This window comes from Mustela erminea, chromosome 7 (genome assembly GCF_009829155.1).
Source record: "Mustela erminea isolate mMusErm1 chromosome 7, mMusErm1.Pri, whole genome shotgun sequence".
Classification (NCBI taxonomy): domain Eukaryota; kingdom Metazoa; phylum Chordata; class Mammalia; order Carnivora; family Mustelidae; genus Mustela; species Mustela erminea.
Window position 1 is genome coordinate 107,006,996 of NC_045620.1, and position 19,553 is coordinate 107,026,548.

The following is a 19,553-nucleotide window of genomic DNA, read 5'->3' on the forward strand; positions in this document are numbered from 1 at the left end:
CTCCATCTCCCACCCGCACGCCCCTCACTAGCTGGCCACCCGCCAGAGCCCAGGGTCCAGCTGTCAGGACCCTGGCATCCAGTCCCCGCCCCCGGGCAGGGCCGAGCCGCAGAGGAGCGCCAGCCGCGCCCCCTCCTGGCTGCGCTCCCGGCCGGGCCTCTGGAGCCTGCCTCTCCCCCTCTGATGTAAACTGATATTTTAATTCTCTTACAAGGAATGGTGTTTAGAGAAATGACTTAACCGGATTACTCATCGTCTATAATGACTTGGCCTGGCTCCGAGGCTATTCCTAGACATGACGCTTGAGGCTTTGATTCTTTCTCTCTTTTCTTTTGCTACTTTTTTTTTTTTAATACCAAGAAATTACAGCCTTGTGCCCGCGGCGGCCCCGCCCCTACACGCCCCTCGCACGGCATCCTGGGAGACGTAGTTCTCTCTCCCGCAGCTCGCCGCTCCGCGCCCCTGGCTTCCCTTATCTCCGCTAAGTAGAAGCCAGCGGCGGGGTCCGGCTTGGGAACTTGTCTATGATAAGGAACCTTAGAGCAGAAACCCCTGTCGTGCGGTGATTGGGAAAGTCACTTAACCTGTACATGTCTTGGTTTACTCCTCTATCAAATGGGAGACAGTCATACATCACAGGGTTGAAGGGACAGTGGGATTTTATTCTTAAGAGGCCGCACAGGCCCCACATTTCAAGAAGTCTGTCCTGTGCCTGCGTATTGACCTCCAGTCTACTTACCACTTTGTATTGCAAAGTGACACCGAGAACCAGGCTTTAGTTATTCCCATCCCTGGGGCTTAATAGGGTCCTGGCATACAGTCGGCTTTTCCTTAATCCTTACTGTTTGCTGACGAGCCTCTGAACTTGTCCAGCACAAACTCTCTGCTCTTTAACGCCCTCGGCTATAATATGGAGATAAATACAGTGTCCACATCACAGGGAAAATGACATCATTGAGGTAAGATGTTTGGCATAATGTCTCATAAACACTAGTCCAAAGCATTGCCCCTTCCGAGTGCCAGAAGCTGTGTGAAGAAGGGATGGCTAACTCCCTGCAGCCTGTGAGGTTGACAAGGGTACATCTTCTGATCCAAAGGATCAGGGCTTTGTTCTGCTTGTGGTTATGGCCTCAGTGTCTAGCCCAGTGCTGGTAAGGAGTTGGACCAACTGTTGGATGAGTGAGTAAATCAAAGACTACCACTGATTTCCACAGGAGGAAGCTAAGGCTCCAACAGGTCAAGTGACTTGCCCAAGGCCACATAGCGGCTGTCTATGGAGGTATCCAAACCCCCATTTTTTCTCTTTGTCGTTCCCCTCCCTCCCAACACCAGGGAATCGGCTTTCACCCTTCAGGCTCAGGAAGGGTGGCAGAATCTCACGTTTCCACCCTGCGAGGCCCTTGGTGGGGTGGAGGAGCTCCCAGTCCAGGGCTGGCCCCACAAAGGAAGTTGTTCCCGATTCAGCTGAAGGGCAGGGCTAAGGGGTGGGGGTGCAGTGGGGAGTCAGAGGGAACAAGCAGCTGGATATGGACATGGCTCCCTGGGTGGACAGAGCTGGGGAAGCTGGTTTTCACGTGCCCTGGGGGAAAGTGGCCAAAACTCTTCCGGCTGGAAGTTGGGCCCTTGGCAATCTTAATCTTGGCTCTATCCCTGTCCCAGCACCACACCTCCTCATTCCCTCACCCCCAGCAGGTCCCCAAAGGCTGAAAGCTATTCTTGGCTTTTTCTAAAAGAGGCATTTGAAGGCATGAGCCAATTTTTTCCATTCCTGAGCTTGGGTATCATCTATTTCGGGCGTTTGTTGTTTTCCATGAGTTGCAATGCCACTGTGAAGCCGGCCTTTCCTGGACAGCTAGCACGAGGGAGCAAGGCAGGAGCAAGGCGGGGCCAGCAGTTAAAAATACTGTTAAAAATACTTCCCGCTTCATTTCTTCTTTGAAAACAAAGCCCTGGGGGCCTTTTGCAACTGCTGAGCCTGGGAACAGAGCTTCCCAGGGCAAGAACTGGCAGTGCGTTGTTTTCTGAGTGAGCTGAATGGGTTCATGTGAGTCCCAGAAGAAGCAACACTGGCATGCTGTGTGACCTTGTGCAACGCACTTAACGTCTCTGGGCCTGGTGGCTTCCTCTCTAAAATGAGGCCAGGTGAACAGATCTTGAATGGGCCCTCCAGCTTAGAGAGCTCCAGGATGAGAAGAACCTTCAGGTTTTCTTCCAAGAACCGGGCCAGCAAAGGGTCCTGGGAGTTAGGAGAAGGCAGCTTTTAGCTTTAGCTCAGTCTCTGGGAACATTTTGTGGGCTTTGGGCCCTGAAAGTATTCTAAGGTGGTCCTAAATGTTCTCAGAGGACTCATGTAATCGAAAAAAGATTAGACACCATCAAAGAGGGAGTTAAATAAAGACACTCTGGTAGATTCACACCAAGGCATGCAGCCCAGGAGTTAGGCAGATCTGTGTTCTGACATGGAGACATCTCCAAAGTCTATTGTTGGACAAAAAAGCAAGACTGGAACAGTTAGAGTTGTATCATCTGTTTAAAAACATCTATAAAACAAAGCTAAATATTTTTCTACATCGTGGATACATATATTTATGAAAATGCATAGGGAAGATTCTGGAAGATTTTACCCAATTTGATAGTCCTTATCTCTGGGGCCAGGAGGGAAATGATTTTTGGAGTGATGTCAGAGAGGAGCGATTTGTTTGTAATGTTTTGCAGGAAGAATGCATTTATTAGTGGGTTTATTTGTTTGCTTGTGTGTTTTTATTGACACACAGAAAGACATCAAGACATTGAGGAGCTAGGTGACTTCTCTCAGGCTGTCCTGGGCTGGGAGCCTATAGTTAGAGCATGCAGGGGGACAGGGGCTGTGGGTGGGACATGGAGGTGTGTGACATAGAGGCTTGAGCAATGGAAGTGTTTATGCTTTTAGGGAGGCAAATGGAGATGTTGTTCCTCTGCAAGATTTATTGGCCATTGTAAATTACATTCTATAGCAAACAGTTGCCTCAGGAGGCAATTAAATTTAGATCATATTGTTCTCAGGTTGGCAGAGGCAGGTGTTGACTTGCTGAGGCTTTGCACAACAGCCACTGTCTGTAAGAGTGTGGTCGGCTGCCTGGATGGCAGAATAACCCTATTCCTTGGTGGGACGAGCTGTTGATTTGTAAAGTAGTGAGTTCCTTGTCAGAGGGGGGTATCCAGTACAGGAGGGAAGATTTGCCTATGACTGTGACCCTGAGGGGAGCAGTCAGGTCTCTATCCCAACCTTAGACAATCAGTCCTTATGGAATGGGTGAAAGTGGGACTAAAAGGGCCATTCAGCTTCCTGATGGCATTGTACTGCGGTGTCAGCCACCCCCACCACAGCCTGGAGAGTTTGGAAACGGGGAAGTGGAGCACACTAGCACAGTCGCCATGATAACAGTTGTTCCGGGCAGTCACTAAATATTGTTGATGATGCATTTGTTCCTAAATCTACGGGCACTGGCTCTTACAAACCACCCCATTATGAGGGAGATAAGAGAGCTTACAGTGTTGTCAGCTCTCAGATGACAGAGATCTTCCATCCCAGGGTCTAACCAACCTGCCGCCCTGGTCCGTTTATTTAGGATGACAGGTGGGCAGGAATGGGTACAAAAAAGTTTGGTGTGTCTGGGTCATGAAGGTTGCTCAGCCATCTGAATTTCAAGTCTGCACCTCATTCCTGGATTCCAGGACTCAGTTCAAGCTCCTTGTGGACGTCTTGCTGGCCCATCACTTCTTCACTAGGGCTATGTCTTCTCCTTATGCTCTCTCCTCCTCAGGCTGTAGTCCCTGATTCTGTTAATGGTGCTGCCAAGGAATGGCTGAGGGAGATGATTAAGGAGGTCTTTCTGGAGCCCCAGTGCCTGGATTTAGCTCAGGCTCTTCCACTTACCACTTGTATTACTTGAGCCAGTTAACCTCCAAGAGCCTCAGTTTTATCATACAAAATGCGGACAGTGATGGCGGGAAATACCTAGAGTTGTTATATTAGAACTAATCAACAAAAAAATATGGTGAGTGCCAACTATGAGTTAGCAACAGGGTTCCAGTCCTAGCTAGTCAAATGTTGAGACCACAGCCTCTTTTTTCTTCAAATTGTGGTAAAATATACATAACATAAAATTTACCATTGTAATTATTTTTAAGTGTACATTTCAGTGGCCTTAAGTACATTCAGGCCACCATCCATTGCTACTTTTTCACCTTGTAAAACTGAAACTCTGTATTTATTAAACAACTCCCCATTCCTCTCTCCCCGCCCCCCCCACAGCCCACGGCAACCACCATTCTACTATTTGTCTCTATGAATTGTTCTCTAAGTGCCTCACTTAAGTGAACTAAGCATCGGTCCTTTTGTGTCTGGCTTATTTCACTGAGCATAATGTCATCGAGGTTCTTCCATGTAGCAGGTGTCAGAATTTGCTTCCTTTTCAAGACTGAATGATACTCCATTAATGGACATAACACAGTTCATCCATTCATCTGTTCAAGTCCATGGTTGTTCCCACCTTTTGGCTGTTGTGAATGATGCTGTGAGATCTTGGGCTCTCCAAGGCGAGCCTCAATTTAGCGTGGCTAACTAACTCCTCCCTTTGGTGGAAACTGCCACAGCAGGCTCAGCAGCTCCTCGGGTGCCCACCTCACCCTTGCCTCACCCTCTGCTCCCCAAGCAGGGGTCATGCCCCCTCATTGGAATGCTTTGTAGCTGCCAGTCTCTGTCCTTGCGACATCTATGGACATTGGCCACAGTGGGCAGGCTTCCGGGCCCCAGGTGTTTCTGGGACCCCACAGAACTTTGACCAAAGGACTCGCTAGTTTGGGCTAGCCTTGTTTAGCTAACACCAACCACCTCTACTTCCATGTTGGTCAGGGTGGGAGTTGGAAAATACCCATGACCCCGTTCAAGTCAAAGTCAGAAGCACTTTGCTCACCCCACTCAGCCCCAGTGCCCTACTGAAGAGCAAGGAGGAATTTTCCAAGACTAGTTTTGCCCCTTAAGGCACAGGCAGCAGTGATTCCCGGGTGTCCTGCCTCAGGCCCTGTAGCCAAAGAGCCTCCTTCAGATATCTGAGTCTCTGAGCGTGGGGAGACGGAAAGCGCACTACAACTCCCAGAGGACCCCGGGCTCGGGGGCGGCCCCCGCCCCCTCCCGGAGAAATTGGGCCCACCAACCGGAGCCCAGAGCGGGGCGGGGGCGGTGCCCGGGCGGGGCGGGGCGGGGCGGGGCGGGAGTGGGCAGCGGGGAGGCGGCAGGCTTGCGGCGCCGCGGGCCAGTTGCGCGGAGAGCGCGGGGTCGGAGAGCCGGTCGTGCCGAGGCCCTCGGGCGGGCGCCGACGGACCTCGCCGGGCCATGGGTAAGCGGCTCCGTGGCCTGTCCTGGGACGGGGCTGGCGGCCCCGTGGAGGGGGGCGAGATTGCCCTGCCAGATCCCTTTCAGGCCCTCGTGGCCATCGGGGTCGCTAGAAGGGGCGAAGCGGGACTGGGGGGGTGGGGGGGAAGTGGACTCCCAGTCCAAGGCGCCGGCGACCTAGCCGGGCCTGGGGCGCCCGCGCCCTCCGCCCTGCGCGGGAGAGGGAGAGGCTGGGTGTCGGTGCACACTCTTCGAAAAAAGGAAAGACAAAAAGTTTTGGCGGCCAGGGGCTTCCCGGACGTTTATCTCGAAACTCTTTTCGTCGTCTTTTGGCTGAAATTTACCAAGTCCTGTACGGTTCTGTCATCCCACTTCCTGCTGTGGTTTCAATCTCGAGCTGGTCTCAGCTAATTTGTTGTGACAGGCTGTCCGCAGCAGTTTCTCTGCCTCCCAGCCCCCATTTGCCCCCCCTCCCCCGCCCGCCCCGTCACATCCCCGTGGTTCTCAGAACTCGCCGGCGCGGCCGAGAAGAGGCACCGGGGTCCCTGGGCGCGCGCTGGGCGCTTTCCACTGCGGCCGCCGTTTCCTGAAAGTGACTCTGCGCGGGTTTTGAAGAACTTGCTCAATGCACTTTGAAGAATCAACTGTTCCTCTTTCAGTAGAGGGGTGTTCTGATCCTTCGGCGGTTACCGGCTTCCCGCCCCCTACCCTTTCTCTTTCTCTTTTCTCTTCCCTTTTCTCTTTTCCTCTCCGTTCTTTCTTATTCTTGTCCCTGTCCATCTTCTTCTGCCCGCCGGCAGTAGCTTCCTCCTTTGCTGTCGTCTTCCTTCTTGCGTTTTTCTTCTCTTTCCTCCGGTCTCCAGATGGGACAGGGTGGCAGTCCCGGGAGCGATGGGGGCTGAGAGTTGAAGCTCAGGCTGCGAACGTGCGAGGAGAGATGTTTGGCTTCGCGCTCTGACGGAGCTGCGGAGTGGCCGCATCTCGGTCCTCCCACAGAGTGTCCCGGGGGCGCCCTCAAGCGGGGTTCAAGTCCCCCCAGCCCCGCCGACGTTGAGCGGGGGCGGATGGTGGAGCCTTCCAGGCGCCGGACTGCGAGGGCTCATGGTGCAGGTCTGGGCTCACTGCGCTGGCCAGGCCCAGGGGCCCTTTGTTTGCCGGGTGGTTAGCCAGCTGGGAGGAGTGTGCGGGGCCGAGGGGAGGCCAACAGGTGCTTCTCACCCCCTCCGAAGGACCACTGTTGGGGGCGTCAGCATCTCTGCACCCAGATACCTGCCCCGGCAAAGGAGGAATGGAAGATAGTGGCTAGAGAGTCTGCTGTCCGCCCCCCCCCAGCCCCCACCGAGTTCCAGACTCCTCTGGAACCCTGGGCACCCACCTGGGGCTAGAACTCTGGAGTTGCAGAGGAGAAGTAGAAAGGACCTCGGAGGATCAGGCCCTCTTTCTTTGACATCCAGTCAGAGAAACTGAGGCTTAGAGTGAGGTCTGGAGAGGCAGTTCTCCAACACCTCTCCCCTCCCTCTTGCCTTCCTGTTACATGGTGGTAAACTGACCAGGTACTGCCCACACCCCCTGTTAGGCCCCTGGGGTCTCTGAGTGGGGGGTGGGGGGTGGAAAAGCAATAGGCCAGGGAGTGCCCCAGGCAGGAGTTAGGCAGCCTTCCTCCCATCCTGGCCGTGTCTCTACACTTGGGCCATGTCTTGGACAAGCCACAGAGCCTGGTTTCTCCATAGGTGGAATGGGAACACGAAATATAGTTCATGGGGACATAGGAAACCATCCTTAGGAGGAACTGTTACTATTATCAGCTACTTCCCAGGCCTGGAGAGGCGCGACAGTGAGGAGTCAGCCTAGTCCCGAATAGGGTCTTTAAGGACATACCAGAGCTGGCAAAAGGGGGACAGGCTTTCCAGTGGGGTCAGGAGTTGGTAGTCTTATATTTGGAGCCCTCATGTCCCCTCTCTTTCTGTATTTCTCTCAAGACTGTCATCTTGGCCCCTCTGCTCTCAAACCCTGTTTCCCCCAGGCCCTGGCTGAGACACTGAGGCAGAGTCGGGCAGAAGCTGTACCGTGTGCCTTCAGGGGTCCTGTGTCCAGCTCAGCTATCCTCAGTGCTGGCTGGAGCACAGCCCTTGGCTGCTCCTCCCTCCCCACACTGCCCACTGGTGAGAGCTCCGCACCGAGACTCCGCCAGGCAGCCGGCTTCTGGGCCACGGAGTGAACGGGCTGCCTCAAAGGCTGTCTTTGTTTTAGCTCCAGCTCAAACTAAGAGAAACTTAAGCCAACAACCTCGGGCGAGGTGGGGCGGTTTCTGCTGGTTGTTATTGAGACGCCTGTTACCATTATTGTCGTAATTGACGCAGTGCTCCCAGTGGGTGACTTTTCATGAAAGGAAGTGTTGCTTCCTTCCCATTACACCAAGGGTGAATGGGGCGGGGCAGGGCAGGCTGAGAGAGAGAGAGAGAGAGAGAGAGAGAGAGAGAGAGATACGAAGGGGGAGGAGGGAAGTGGGGAGGATGAGAGAGAGGAGATATAGGTGGTAGGTGGTGGGGTCTGCCACTAGGTCTCTGACAGACTCTATGGCCTTGAACTAGTCCTAGCCCAAGCCCCTCTCTACACCAGGAGCATCTGAGATCAAGTAGCTCATACTGCTCCCCTGCGGCTGTTTACAGAGCACCTGCTCCCAGCCCCACAGTGCTCTGGACAGTGACACACAGAGGGGAGTGAGCAGGACACGCAGACCTCCGATCTCCCCATGGGGGGTGTGTACACACAGGGGGGAGGTCTGTGTACACAAGCACACACTTGGCTGTTGTTTGTGTGGGAAGCCTTGTTTCCCACTTTGTTCTGTTTAGAACATCAGATGCATGGGGGTCTGGCACACCCACGGTGCGGCCGGGGGAGCGGCAGCCCTGAAGCAGAGGCTGACTTGGTGGAAGGAGCCCCTCTCCGGAGTCAGAGTCCCTTCCCCTCGCTCCTGTCCCGCTCCTGCCTGATTTTAGCTTGTCAGTCGAGGCAGACTCTTTACAGCAGATTAGCAGGAGTGGTGAAACGGCAGATTGGGGACCCCCTGCTTCTGTTAAAAACCCTAGATCGTAGGGTTCGGAGCCCTGGGACAGATTGCTCTGGTTCTGAATCCCAGCTTTGTCACCAGGAAGCTGCATGACCTCAGGCGAGTTATTGAATCTCCGGGATCCTTGTGTGTTGTATCTGTAAAAAGGGGAGATAGTATCCATTGGGTGGCTAGAGTCAGTGAAGCAATGTCCCCAAATGCCTAGTCCAGGGCCCACCAGGAGCACGGGTTGGAGTTGGTGGAGTGTATATAGTGCGGAGAGAGAAGTAGGGAATCCCTCGAGAACTAGCAGCCTTCAGGAAGCAGCCTCCTTGGACTTAGTGACTTAAACCAACCTCTTCGCTGCTGTGACTTTCGGACCTGGGGGTTTTATTATATGTGCTGCTGAAGCGAGCACTCAGACCTGGGGGTTAAGCTTGACTTCAACACAGGCCATGGAGTTAAACAGAAATCAGGTTCCCAGTGCCAGAAGGGCCTTGGGCAATCCCCCTGCCCCGCACTGGGCCACCCCTACTCACTGCCCAGTGAGGCACTGGCTCACCAGGGGCCAGGGGCTCCTATCCTGGCCCAACCAGCAGCCCCCGTCCTCTTTCCAGCAGTGACAGGAGGGAACAGCGGTGGCTGTAGAGCGAAGTTCTACTGTAGGTTACCAAAGCTTTTCTCACGCTATTATCTAGCTGCCCAAAACCTGAGGAATAAGCTTAATGGGAAACACAGGGCCTTTAAGCAGGAATATCTGAGGACAGCAGGGGGAAGCCTGAATCTGGGAGACCTGCAGTCCGAAGATGCCGCATCGGAAAGGTGTTACTTCTCTTCAAAGTGATTGCTAAATTTAAATGCAATTCAACCAAAACCCCAGTGGTTTGTTTTCTTTCTTAAAGGAATGTGATAAAACTATCCTGAATTTCAGAAAAAAATGATTTAAAAAGACTAATGGTGGGGGATTTGCCCTCTGGATAGTAAGCTGTTTTACAATTAAAAAAGTGTGCACCAGTGTTGGCATGCCACAGTAAATGAAACAGAATAGAAAAGTCCAGAAACAGTTTCAGATGTGTTCCTTCTCAGCCTTTAGGTCACGGGGAGAGTAGCATTTCAGATTGCTGGGGGAAGGGCATCACTCGGTCTGTATTGGGACCACCTAACCGTTGGGGGGAAATAGGATTAGATCCCGATCTCACACCTTATAGATCCCAGATGTGTTCAAAGTAAACATGAAATAATAATCACCATTATTGTCATTATTGCTTCCTGGATGGAAAAAGCCATGTCTGAATGGCAGTTCTTTGGCAAGCAGAGGTTTTCTTCTTGCAGAGTGGATCCATCCCTTTACAATGGGGCATCTGAGGCTTTGTGGTGAGAGAGGGACAGGAACTCAGTGGTTCCTGGCAGCAGCAGTCATTCAGGAGCAAATGGGACTCTCCTGCCTCTGCAGGCTGGATGTGGCTGGGAACCTAGGATTTCTGGTCCCCAAGCCCCTTCCTTCCCCTGCAGAGCCGGGAGAGCAGCCCAGCCCTAGATGGTGGGGGAGCTGGGAGCCTGGCAGGTAGACGGGGGACCCGTCTGTCACTTGTGGCAGGGGTCTCAGACTTAGTTATTCTAGCAGACCCCTTTTCCAAATGAAGATTAGCAGGAACCCTGGTCTACACATGACTGGGGTAAGGAGGGTGTAGGGGAGCCAGGCACAGGACAGAGGGGGCACTCCCTCAGCTAAGGCTATGCAGGTGGAGGCCCAGAAGGCCCTGCCAGGGCAGAGAGCATTGCTAGCTAGCCTGGTTGGGAGAGAAGGGAGGCTGAGTTCATTTGGGGACTCAGTTGGACACAAAGATAAAGAGAGCATTTCCCTTTGTGGCTCTAGGCAAGAGCTCTGGTCCTTTCCTGTCTGGGGTTAAACAGCTCAGATTGGTGACCTCCTTTCCAGGTAACCCGAGTGCCTGACTCCAGGAGGTTTCCCTCAGTGTGGCCCAGCCAGAGCTCACCAACTCGAACCAGGCAGAAGGGACAGAGGTCCTCGGGCCCCGTGGCTCTCAAACAGGCTCGCCCTTTGAGATCCTCAGGGAGCCTTAAACTCTGATGTTCCTCGCAGAACCTTAAATCAGACTGGGGCGGGGGAGTAGGGGAACACATTCATCAGAGTCTCAAAGCACTCCCTCGTGATTCTAATGGGCCCTGGTCCTACCACCTTAGTCTTCGGTGGTTGAGGGCAGCGACTTGCCAGGGGGCTGGAGCAAGTGTGCAGGCAGGCTCCAGGGAGAAGCCGCAGTAACACCACAGGGAGGGACTCAGGATGGAGAGAGTCCTTTGATGCCGAGAAGCTGGACCAGCAAGAAAGAAGGCAGAGAGGGTGTGAAGACAGGCAGAGGGGGCAGGGGGAGCAGGGAGAAGAGCTGGTGGAAGCGGGTCCGCCACTGACACGGGAGACTTCACCAACTGGAGGACAGTGAGCAAAGGACTCAAGGTCATTCTCTCCCATTTCACAGAAGGGAAGACTGAGGCACAGTCACCCAAGAACGCAGTAGGAAAGGGATCAGCCTGCTGGGCGGGGGTGGGGGGGTTCAGTTGTTAACACCCTGTTATTTTGGGATATTGATCATGTCTCGATTGATCAGAAGCCAGCCTGAGAGGAAGGCCGATGGTCTTTCTTTTTGACAAGCCTTGGCGTGGGTTTCTCCCCCAGGCTTATTCGGACTCTTCATCAAGGCTCCGCAGATCCTGGTGGTAATGACAGCAGCCACAGTGGTGGCCAGGCCACTTGGCTTGGTGCTCAGAGAGACCTCGTTTTGAGCCCGGGTCTCCTCGGGAGCCAGGCAACTTGGCCTCTCTGGCTTCAGAAGAAGAGAATAGACGTGCAAGAGCCAGGGACCCACACGGCATGAGTGAAGTGTCACCCGTCTGTTCTGGCCACGTGGGTCACATGGGTCTGGGTTTATTGTTAGGAGATTCTCTCTCTAGGACCAGAGGGGACTGTCACAGGTGCCCAGCAGGAGGGATTTCCCGAGTAGGAGCAAACCCAGAGAATGGGACAGCTCACACTAGGCTAACAAAAAGGAAAGGCAGTTAGAAGGAAAGAAAGGGCTTTCCTTTCCTTTCTGGGCTCCTAAGTGCAGGTGCCCTGCGGTCTGTCAGCGGGCCTGAGGCCGGTTCCAGCATTCCAGGGTTTTCTGGAAGTTTCTGCAGCTATCAGCTCATGGCTGCCCTTAGTAACATCCAGCCCCACCCCGGTGCAAGTTGTTATGAGACTCGCGCCTGCTCCGTGAAACCTGGCACCCACTGTGCGGGGTACGGGGTGAGGGGTGCTCACTGAACCTTCAGAAAGTCTGACATGTGGTGGGCAGTGGGTCCCGGTGGCTGCGAATCGCCACAAGGGTCACGAGAAGCAGGAGCGCTGTGCTTGGCTGGGGGCTGAGGAAGGCTGCCCAGAGGAAGTGGCTTGTCGGGTGAGACCTGGAGGGTTACCAGACCCTTGCAGGTGAGAGGAGCAAGTGTCCTAATTAGGGGCACTTAGGACTCTGCAGGTGTGCGTGAAAAGGTCCGATGTTTCATAAGCAGGAGCTTCTAGTCTTCTGATTCCTCCTGGAGGATCCAGCACCCGCTGTGGTGCTTCTGGACTCCCGAATGCGAGAGCCTCAGCAACTTCCCAGTTCACCCAAGGGGCTGTGGAAACTCTGCCTGAATGTGGGGCAGCTTTTGAGACAGGATTTCCCTAAGTGCCGCAGCCCCAACCTTACCCTCCTCTGACTTGCCTCCGGGGTCTTTCCTTCAAAGGTATGGGGGGCTGGCTGGAACAGAGGAGGGAACAGCCACAGGCGTGGGGCCCAGTTGGGGGTAAGCCCCGCAGAGAGGAGGGAGAGCAACGTGGGCCACCAGGGTGACCCCGTAGGTGCGTGCGGAGAGCCAGCCTGCGTGCAGTCAGGGCCCGGGGGGCAGAGGACACATGGCTTCCCACCTGTCGGGTTCGGTGGGGGTGGGAGGACCTGCCGTCTCTCCTGGAGGACCGCTCCTCACTGCCTGCTCTTCAGCCTCTGCCTCAAGTGCTCTCTCCCCCTCCCCCTCTGCTTCTCTCCTTGCAGCACCTCCTGTCAAAGGGAAAAAGAAACAGTCAGAGGAGGGTGAATCCCTTGACCCATCTGTGTCCCCTCAACCCCATGGTGAGCAGAGCAGGAGCCAGAGCCCCGTCCATCTGGAGGTGAGTTGGGGGGTGACCCCTGGGGAGCCTCTGCCCTGCCCTCTCCCTCCCCTGTGCACAGCCTCCCAGGTGAACCTGGGGACTCCCCAGGCTCTCAGGAGGTTGTATTCCCAACCCTTCAGCCGGCAGAGCCAGGAGCAGGGCCCAGCCCTGCGGTTTCCAGCCTCCATCAGGAGCTGTGGGAGCTGGGAGCCAGGGACACTGGACCCGCCTGTCACCTGTGGCAGGGGTTTCACTTAGTTGTCCTGGCAGAACCCTCTTAGCAAGTGATGTGCCCAGAACCCTGATGAATAAAGCAGATAAAAGCACTGTTTTAGGACAAACCACATGTACACTCATGCCTCCCTCCAAGTTCACAGCGTGGAGATCAAAGTCACTCAGTGAGATCACTGAGGCTGTTTTGGTGAGTGTGGTCTGAGAGGGAGCCGCGGGGGACGTTGTGGAGCGCTGGCCTCAGCACCCACTCCTTCGGGCCGTTTGCTCTGGTGGCAGTCTGGAGTGAAAATCCTGGTCCATATGGAAGAGTAGTTGGAAACGGTAACAGCTCAGCTCTCAACAGCTTGCATGGAAGAGCGGATTCACGGGAAGAGTGGCCGCGAGAGGGCCTTCCTTCTGAGGCCTGCACCAGACCAGCTCTCGGGGTCCCCAGTACGTTACAGTTTCTTAGGTGATGCGTGAGTTCGTGAGCTGTTTGTTATCAGGGGTCAGAAACACTGCCGTGGTGCTTGAGTATCTTGGGCGCGCACAGCTCTCTGGACTGTTTCCCGCCCAGATGATTTACCTGCTTCTGGTGTTTGGGGCGTCCCCATCCAGGACCTGGGAGCTGTCTGTTCTCCCAGCCCCGAGCCCAAGCTCAACCGTACCCTTCTGCCCTGAGCCACCAACAAGTGAAAAGCCTCAGCAGAAATTGTCCCTCTGGAAGCAGAAACCGAAAGTCTGGTGCACCTGACAGAGGGCCGTCAGGAACCCAGGACAGGGCTTCGCCAGCAGACCAGCGGCTCAGAGAGGCAGGCCGCCACGGCAAAGGCTCAGTGGACACAGGACCCTGCAGTGCCAGAAAACACCAGGCACTTCATTCCTCTGGCTTTGACCACAGGGGTCCCCAGGAGCCTGCCACCAGGAGCTCACAGTCTGGTAGAGGAGCTGAGATGCAAACAAAACAAATCTAGAGCACAACCAAGAAGTGGTCTGTGCCTAGAGAGCCCGGAAAAGCTGCAAGGCTGCTCCTCTGGCCGTCTCTGGAGCCGGGACCCTGTGGACTGTGACCCGGGGTCCTGGGCACTAACAGCTGACAGATGCACCTTTCTGATGCTAGAAACAGGTGCTCTAGCCCAGAGCTGTAAGCTGGGCACCTGGGGGCCTGCTTCCTCCTGCAGGAGCCTGGGGTTGGGGGCCACACCACTCCTTCCTCCCCAGCAGCCGGTGGTTCCGCCTGTCCCCAGCCACCCACCAACTGGGGGCTCATCCCAATGCCTCCTGTTCTTTCCAGGACTCCCCCGAGGCAGGCGGGGAGCGGGAGGAGGACCAGGAGCGGGAGGAGGAGCAGGCCTTCCTGGTCAGCCTCTACAAGTTCATGAAGGAGCGACACACGCCCATCGAGAGGGTGCCCCATCTCGGCTTCAAGCAGAGTGCGTCCCTGGGGTGCAGGCAGGGAGGGGGAGCCCGGTAGGGGATCCCATCCAGGCAGGGTGTCGGGCAGGCACCCCCACTCTGGGCAGCCCCGGGTGATGCCAGCCCACAGGGGTCGCACACAGAAAGGGCACCCCCCCTCCAGGAGCAGGGCTGCAGCGGGTGGGGCCGGATTTCTGTCCTCACCGGACACCGGGCCCCCAGCACTCAGGGCCTGGCCAGCCATCCATTGCATTGACCCTGTCTGGGCGTGTGCTGGTTCTGTGCCCACCTGACAGGTCCAGGGGAATGGGCCGCTGGCTACCCCTTCCTCCCATGGAGACTGACGGGGCCCTGCCCTCTCTCTTCTCCAGTTAACCTGTGGAAAATCTACAAAGCAGTGGAGAAGCTGGGGGCCTATGAGATGGTAAGGAGGGTATCTCTGAGTCCTCAGCATGTGGCATCCTGCACCCTGTCCCCCCTGGACCCTGTGGGGACCTGAGGAGGAAGAGCCTGATCTGGGGACAGAGCTGTCCTCACGGCCAGATAGGAGGAAGAGGCAGGGCCCCAAACCCTGCCCCTTCCGCAGCTGTCCCGCATGCTGTGGGGAAGAGGGCCTACCTTGTCTTGGTACTTTGCTGCTCAAAGCAAGTTTTCCTGTCTTCCCATCTGTTCTGTCTTCCTCGTGCAAGCTCCCACCCGCCCCCCGCCCCCCCCACCCCGCCCCCAGTGCCGGGAAAGCTGCTTGGCTGGCAGTCAGATGGCGGGCCCTAGGGGGGAGAACTGGCTAGCGGCCAGGGGAGCCCCACCACCCCACCGCCGCTGCTGGAGAAGCAGCTGCAAAACTGCAGTCCTTGCCCCCATCCCTGCCAAGCGGGGGTCTGGAGCTGCCAGGACACCCCACTGCCAGGGGAGTGTGTGCCGGTCGTGGCCTCACGTGGTGCCCTTGCAGGTGACGGGCCGCCGCCTCTGGAAGAACGTGTACGACGAGCTGGGGGGCAGCCCGGGCAGCACGAGCGCGGCCACGTGCACACGCCGCCACTACGAGAGGTATGGCTGGCTGGAGACCCCGGCGGTGACCTTGGCTGGCACCGTGGAGCGGGGCACAGCTGCGGCAGGGCGAGGAGTGGGGTGTGGTGTGGACACACCATGGACCGCCTGAGCAGTGTGCGCTGTGCTCATCCCAGCCCAGATGAGGAAGAGCATGGGCCCCAGGGGCGGGCAAGAGTGTTGACGGTGCGAGGAAGCCAGGGGGCCTAGAAAGTGGGGCGGTGTGGCATGGGCCGGTCTCCTGGTGGACATGCTGTCCTCCTTCTCAGGCTGGTGCTCCCATATGTGCGGCATCTGAAGGGGGAGGACGACAAGCCGCTGCCCCCTTCCAAGCCCAGGAAGCAGTACAAGATGGCCAAGGAGCCCCGGGGCGATGACGGGGCCCCTGAGAAGCTGAAGAAGGCCAAGGAGGAGAAACGGTTGGACCAGGTAAGCTCTGAGCCTGCCTCGGGCCACCAGCGGACCCTGGGCCTCACCATCCCTGCCCACACCATGGCTGCAGAGCTCCCTGCCCAGGAAACCCAGAACCTGCTCTGAAGGCAGATCTGTGGGGGGCCATGTCCGGTCTGAACTCCAGTCTGCACCTCGGTCACCAGGCCCTGTGTCCTGATATCAGGCTCTGTCTGTTCAGAGGACAAAATACCTTTGGGAAACTTCTCACAAAGGTGCTGGAAGGGCGAACAGAGGCTCTTGGGTATGCCCCTAGCTGCCACGGGGTCCCCAGGTCACGATACTTGCCTCACACCTAACCCTGAGACATGGCCTTTTCTCCTTCTAGATGGTGCCTGGAAAGACAAAAACCGATGCCGCCCCTGACCTGGCACAGCTTCCCAGCCAGGAACCCCCCAGGGAGGGCCCAGAACAGCCAGGCCCAGCCCTAGGGCCCTCTTTACCGTGCACGGGTGCCAGCGGCTGCCCTGAGGCCTACAAGCGGCTCCTGTCCAGCTTCTACTGCAAAGGAACACATGGCATCATGTCACCACTGGCCAAAAAGAAACTCTTGGCCCAGGTGAGCAAGGCAGAGGCCTTGCAGTGCCAGGAGGAGGGCTGTCGCCATGGAGCCGGCAGCCCTAACAGGGACCCCCAGGCCTCCGCAGCTGCTCTCCTCTCGGAAAGCCCACAGCGCCCAGGAAAGCCAGCTGAGAACTCCAGGCACCGGCTGAGCCCTCAGGAGGGATTACAGGCCCCTGGTGGCAGCCTCAGGGAGGAGGCTCCGGCAGGTCCCCACCTGCCAGCCCCCGTCTTCACTGGCTGTTTCCATGCGTACCCCACTGAGGTGCTGAAGCCTGTCAGCCAGCACCCTCGGGACTTCTTCCCCAGTTTTAAAGATGGGGTCCTCTTGGGGCCTCCTGGCAAAGAGGAGGGCCTGGTGGTCAAGGAGTCCCAGCTGGTGTGGGGCGGGGACGCCAACCGCCCATCCGCATTCCAGAAAGGCAGCTCTAGGAAGGGCAGCCCCTACCCCAAGCCCAAAGCCTGCTGGGTGTCCCCCATGGCTAAGGTACCTGCTGAGAGCCCTGCTCCCCTCTCTGCCTTCCCTAGCAGCACAGGCCTGAGCAACAAGCGTAGCCTGGAAGAAGAGGGGTTTGCCCCTGGTGGCAAAAAACTGCGGGCCGTGTCTCCCTTTCTTAAGGAGATGGATGCCAAGGAGTGTGGGGCCAAATCCGTGGGGTCTGGCTTGGCCGTATCCTGCCTGCTGGGCCCCAGCCTGGGGCCTGCCCTCCCTGAGGCCTATAGGGGCAGCATGCTGCGTTGCCCGCTGAACTTTGCCGGCACCCCGGACCACTTAAAGGGCCAGGCCACACTCCCCTTCAGCCCCTTGGTCATCCCTGCCTTCCCGGCCCACTTCCTGACCACGACAGCGCCCTCACCCATGGCCACGGGTCTGATGCACTTTCCCCCAGCGTCCTTCGACAGCGCCTTCCGCCACAGACTTTGCCCGGCCTCGTCTGCATGGCACGTGCCTCCTGCCACAACCTACGCGGCACCCCACTTCTTCCATCTCAACACCAAGCTTTAAGTCGGAGGCCGCAGTGCTGCGCTGTGCTGTGCAGGGTCTGAAGGGGCCTGAGCCAGGGAGGCACTGCCCGGGGTCTGGGCTGGAGCCTAGTCCCCGGGAGAGCTGGGCTGTGCCCAATGCAGGAACGCACCCCTGTCTAGGGAGCCCGGCACCAAAGGGGAGGCTGTGGGAACCCCGGGTTTGTCTCAAGGAAGCAGCCTGAGCATGGGGTCCTGGTTGTTGGACGGGACTTGGGAGAAGACGGTGCCCAGCTGGCCGCTCCCGGCGAGGTCCCCAGAGTGGAAGCCAGGAAGGTGCTGCAGGGCTGAGGAGCGGGAAGCAGCTTGAGGTATCCAGGCTGCCATGGAAAAGCCAATAAAAGACCAGCGTGAATCTACCCGGTCTGAGGTGTGCATGGTGCCACCCTTCCCAGGGGCCGGGGGGCTGGGGCCCGCTCATGGCTGGGGGAGCCGAGAGAGAGACCTACTAGCATCCACTCGGGTCTGAAATGCTCCCACCCGCAGGACCCAAAGCAGAACTCAGCCTCCTGTTTGCACTTCAGCAGGCGGTGACGTTTGTCCTGTGCCTTCTATCCACTTTCCCAGGAGTCTCCGGACAGCCGCCTGTTACCCGCCTCATTGTAGGTGGGGATCGACTTTCAGAGAGGGCTGGCCACTTGCCTCATTCCTTCAGCAGGGAAGCGACAGAGCAGAGTTAGGCGCTTGGGTGTGACTTCACTAGTCCGAGCTAAGCCACAGGACCCCGAACAGAACAGTAGGATGAGTCCCACAGCTGTTAGTCCCCCTGGGGACCGAGGGTGTGAGCAGGGAACCTGAACTGGTCTTGGTGATGGACTCACAGGACTTGCCAAATCCTCCCAAAGCCCCCATCCCACTCCCCATCTCCTGCTGCACAGGGATGGACCAGGAGGTTCCCAACATGGGGGGGGGGGTGGGAGGGGGCGGGCAGGCACCCAGAGGGAAAGGGGAGTGAAGTGGCCAGGCTCTCAGGTTTTCAGCCATAGTTGCTGTGGGGGTTCAAACCCTGAAGCCTAATACCCTCCTTCCTAAAGGCTGTGTGTGGGGACCAGTGGGCCCCCCATCTGTCTCAGTAGGAGGGAGGGTGGGAGGGCCCCTTTCTAAGGCTTTCCTCCCCTCCCCAGGCTGCCTGTTCTCAGAAGCCAGGGACAGTAGCCTGCCGAGCTTCACACATGTTACTGCAAAGGCAGTACTGGTCTTGGACCCAGTGGTGGGGGCGTAGGAGTAGATGTGGGGTCAGGCCCCCAGCCGACAGCCTCAGATTGGTCAACGGTGGCCTCTGACATCCACTGCTGGAACTTGCTTTCCTTCTGGGATACTCAGGGGCTCAGGCCATGGGAGGGGCAATCTATGTGATGACACCCCCGGCACCCCCGCCCTGCACACTTAGTTAACAGATGAGTAGGCTGAGGCCAGGGATGGGCTCTGTTTGCCCGGTGCCACCACTGAGTAGGACAGAACCTGGCCCAGGGCACACACAACATACCTAGCACCAGGAGGTGGGCTACCCAGCCCACCAGTCCCATCCAGCCTCCTCTTGCCTCCAGCCTCCAATTCTGGAAGCTGCCTGTGGAGGGGGAGCTCAGATGGGCACAGGCCAGAGAGCTGCCCTTCAAGTGGGGACCAGGGATGGGGTAGTCGGACGGTGGCAGTCACTGTTCTTGGCTCTGTGGGGGGCCTCTCAATTCCCCACCTTTCTCCTGGGCAATGTCAGATGCCAGCCTGAGTAGCTACCCGACCTCCAGTCCTAAGCCCCTTGTTCCCACATGCACCTGCACACTGCCCATCTCTCCAGGTTTCTGGAGTGGTAGACAATTGGGGTGGGAGGGCTGAATTTCCCTGCGACCCTCCCTGCAAATGCCCTGGGTGCCTGAGCTGCCAGGTAGGGGGTCAGATTCCCCTGGGAAAGGGGGAGGCAAGGGCTGCTTGTTGTGTGCAGGGTCCTGCCTGAGATGCGGCAGGGTCGCTGGGGGGCCCTTCCATCCACAAAGCCACAGCGGCCTCACTCTGGCACAGAGGTGGGAGGTGTGTGCCTGGCAGCCGAACGTGGGCACAGAAGGTTCAGCGCTGTGGTGGTGGTGCCCTCTGGTGGTTGCTCTGAGGACTACGCCTTTCCTTGAGAGGCGGCCACCGCCTGAGGTTGTGGGGCTGTGGCATTTAAGCTGTTGAGCGTGGTGGGGAGGGCTTGCTTTGGCTGCCCGTGTACCAAAATCGGAATGAAGGCGGCAGTGGGT

At 57.1% G+C, this 19,553-nt stretch overlaps 1 protein-coding gene across 3 annotated transcripts; it reads left to right on the forward strand.

The window, feature by feature from the left end:
• The first annotated feature begins 5,255 nt into the window (after positions 1–5,255).
• ARID5A (AT-rich interaction domain 5A) lies at positions 5,256–17,678 on the forward strand. Of its 3 annotated transcripts, XM_032352847.1 has the most exons (7): positions 5,256–5,378; positions 12,512–12,627; positions 14,117–14,255; positions 14,610–14,662; positions 15,188–15,285; positions 15,555–15,714; positions 16,064–17,678. In XM_032352847.1, exons 1-7 carry the CDS (start codon positions 5,375–5,377, stop codon positions 17,300–17,302), a joined length of 1,809 nt encoding a protein of 602 aa, XP_032208738.1. In that variant the 5' UTR covers positions 5,256–5,374; the 3' UTR covers positions 17,303–17,678. The 3 variants fall into 3 exon arrangements, with proteins under 3 accessions (XP_032208738.1, XP_032208736.1, XP_032208737.1); XM_032352845.1 differs by lacking the exons at positions 14,117–14,255; positions 14,610–14,662 and having other exon boundaries at positions 5,283–5,378; XM_032352846.1 differs by lacking the exons at positions 5,256–5,378; positions 14,117–14,255 and having other exon boundaries at positions 12,529–12,627.
• The last annotated feature ends 1,875 nt before the right edge of the window (positions 17,679–19,553 follow it).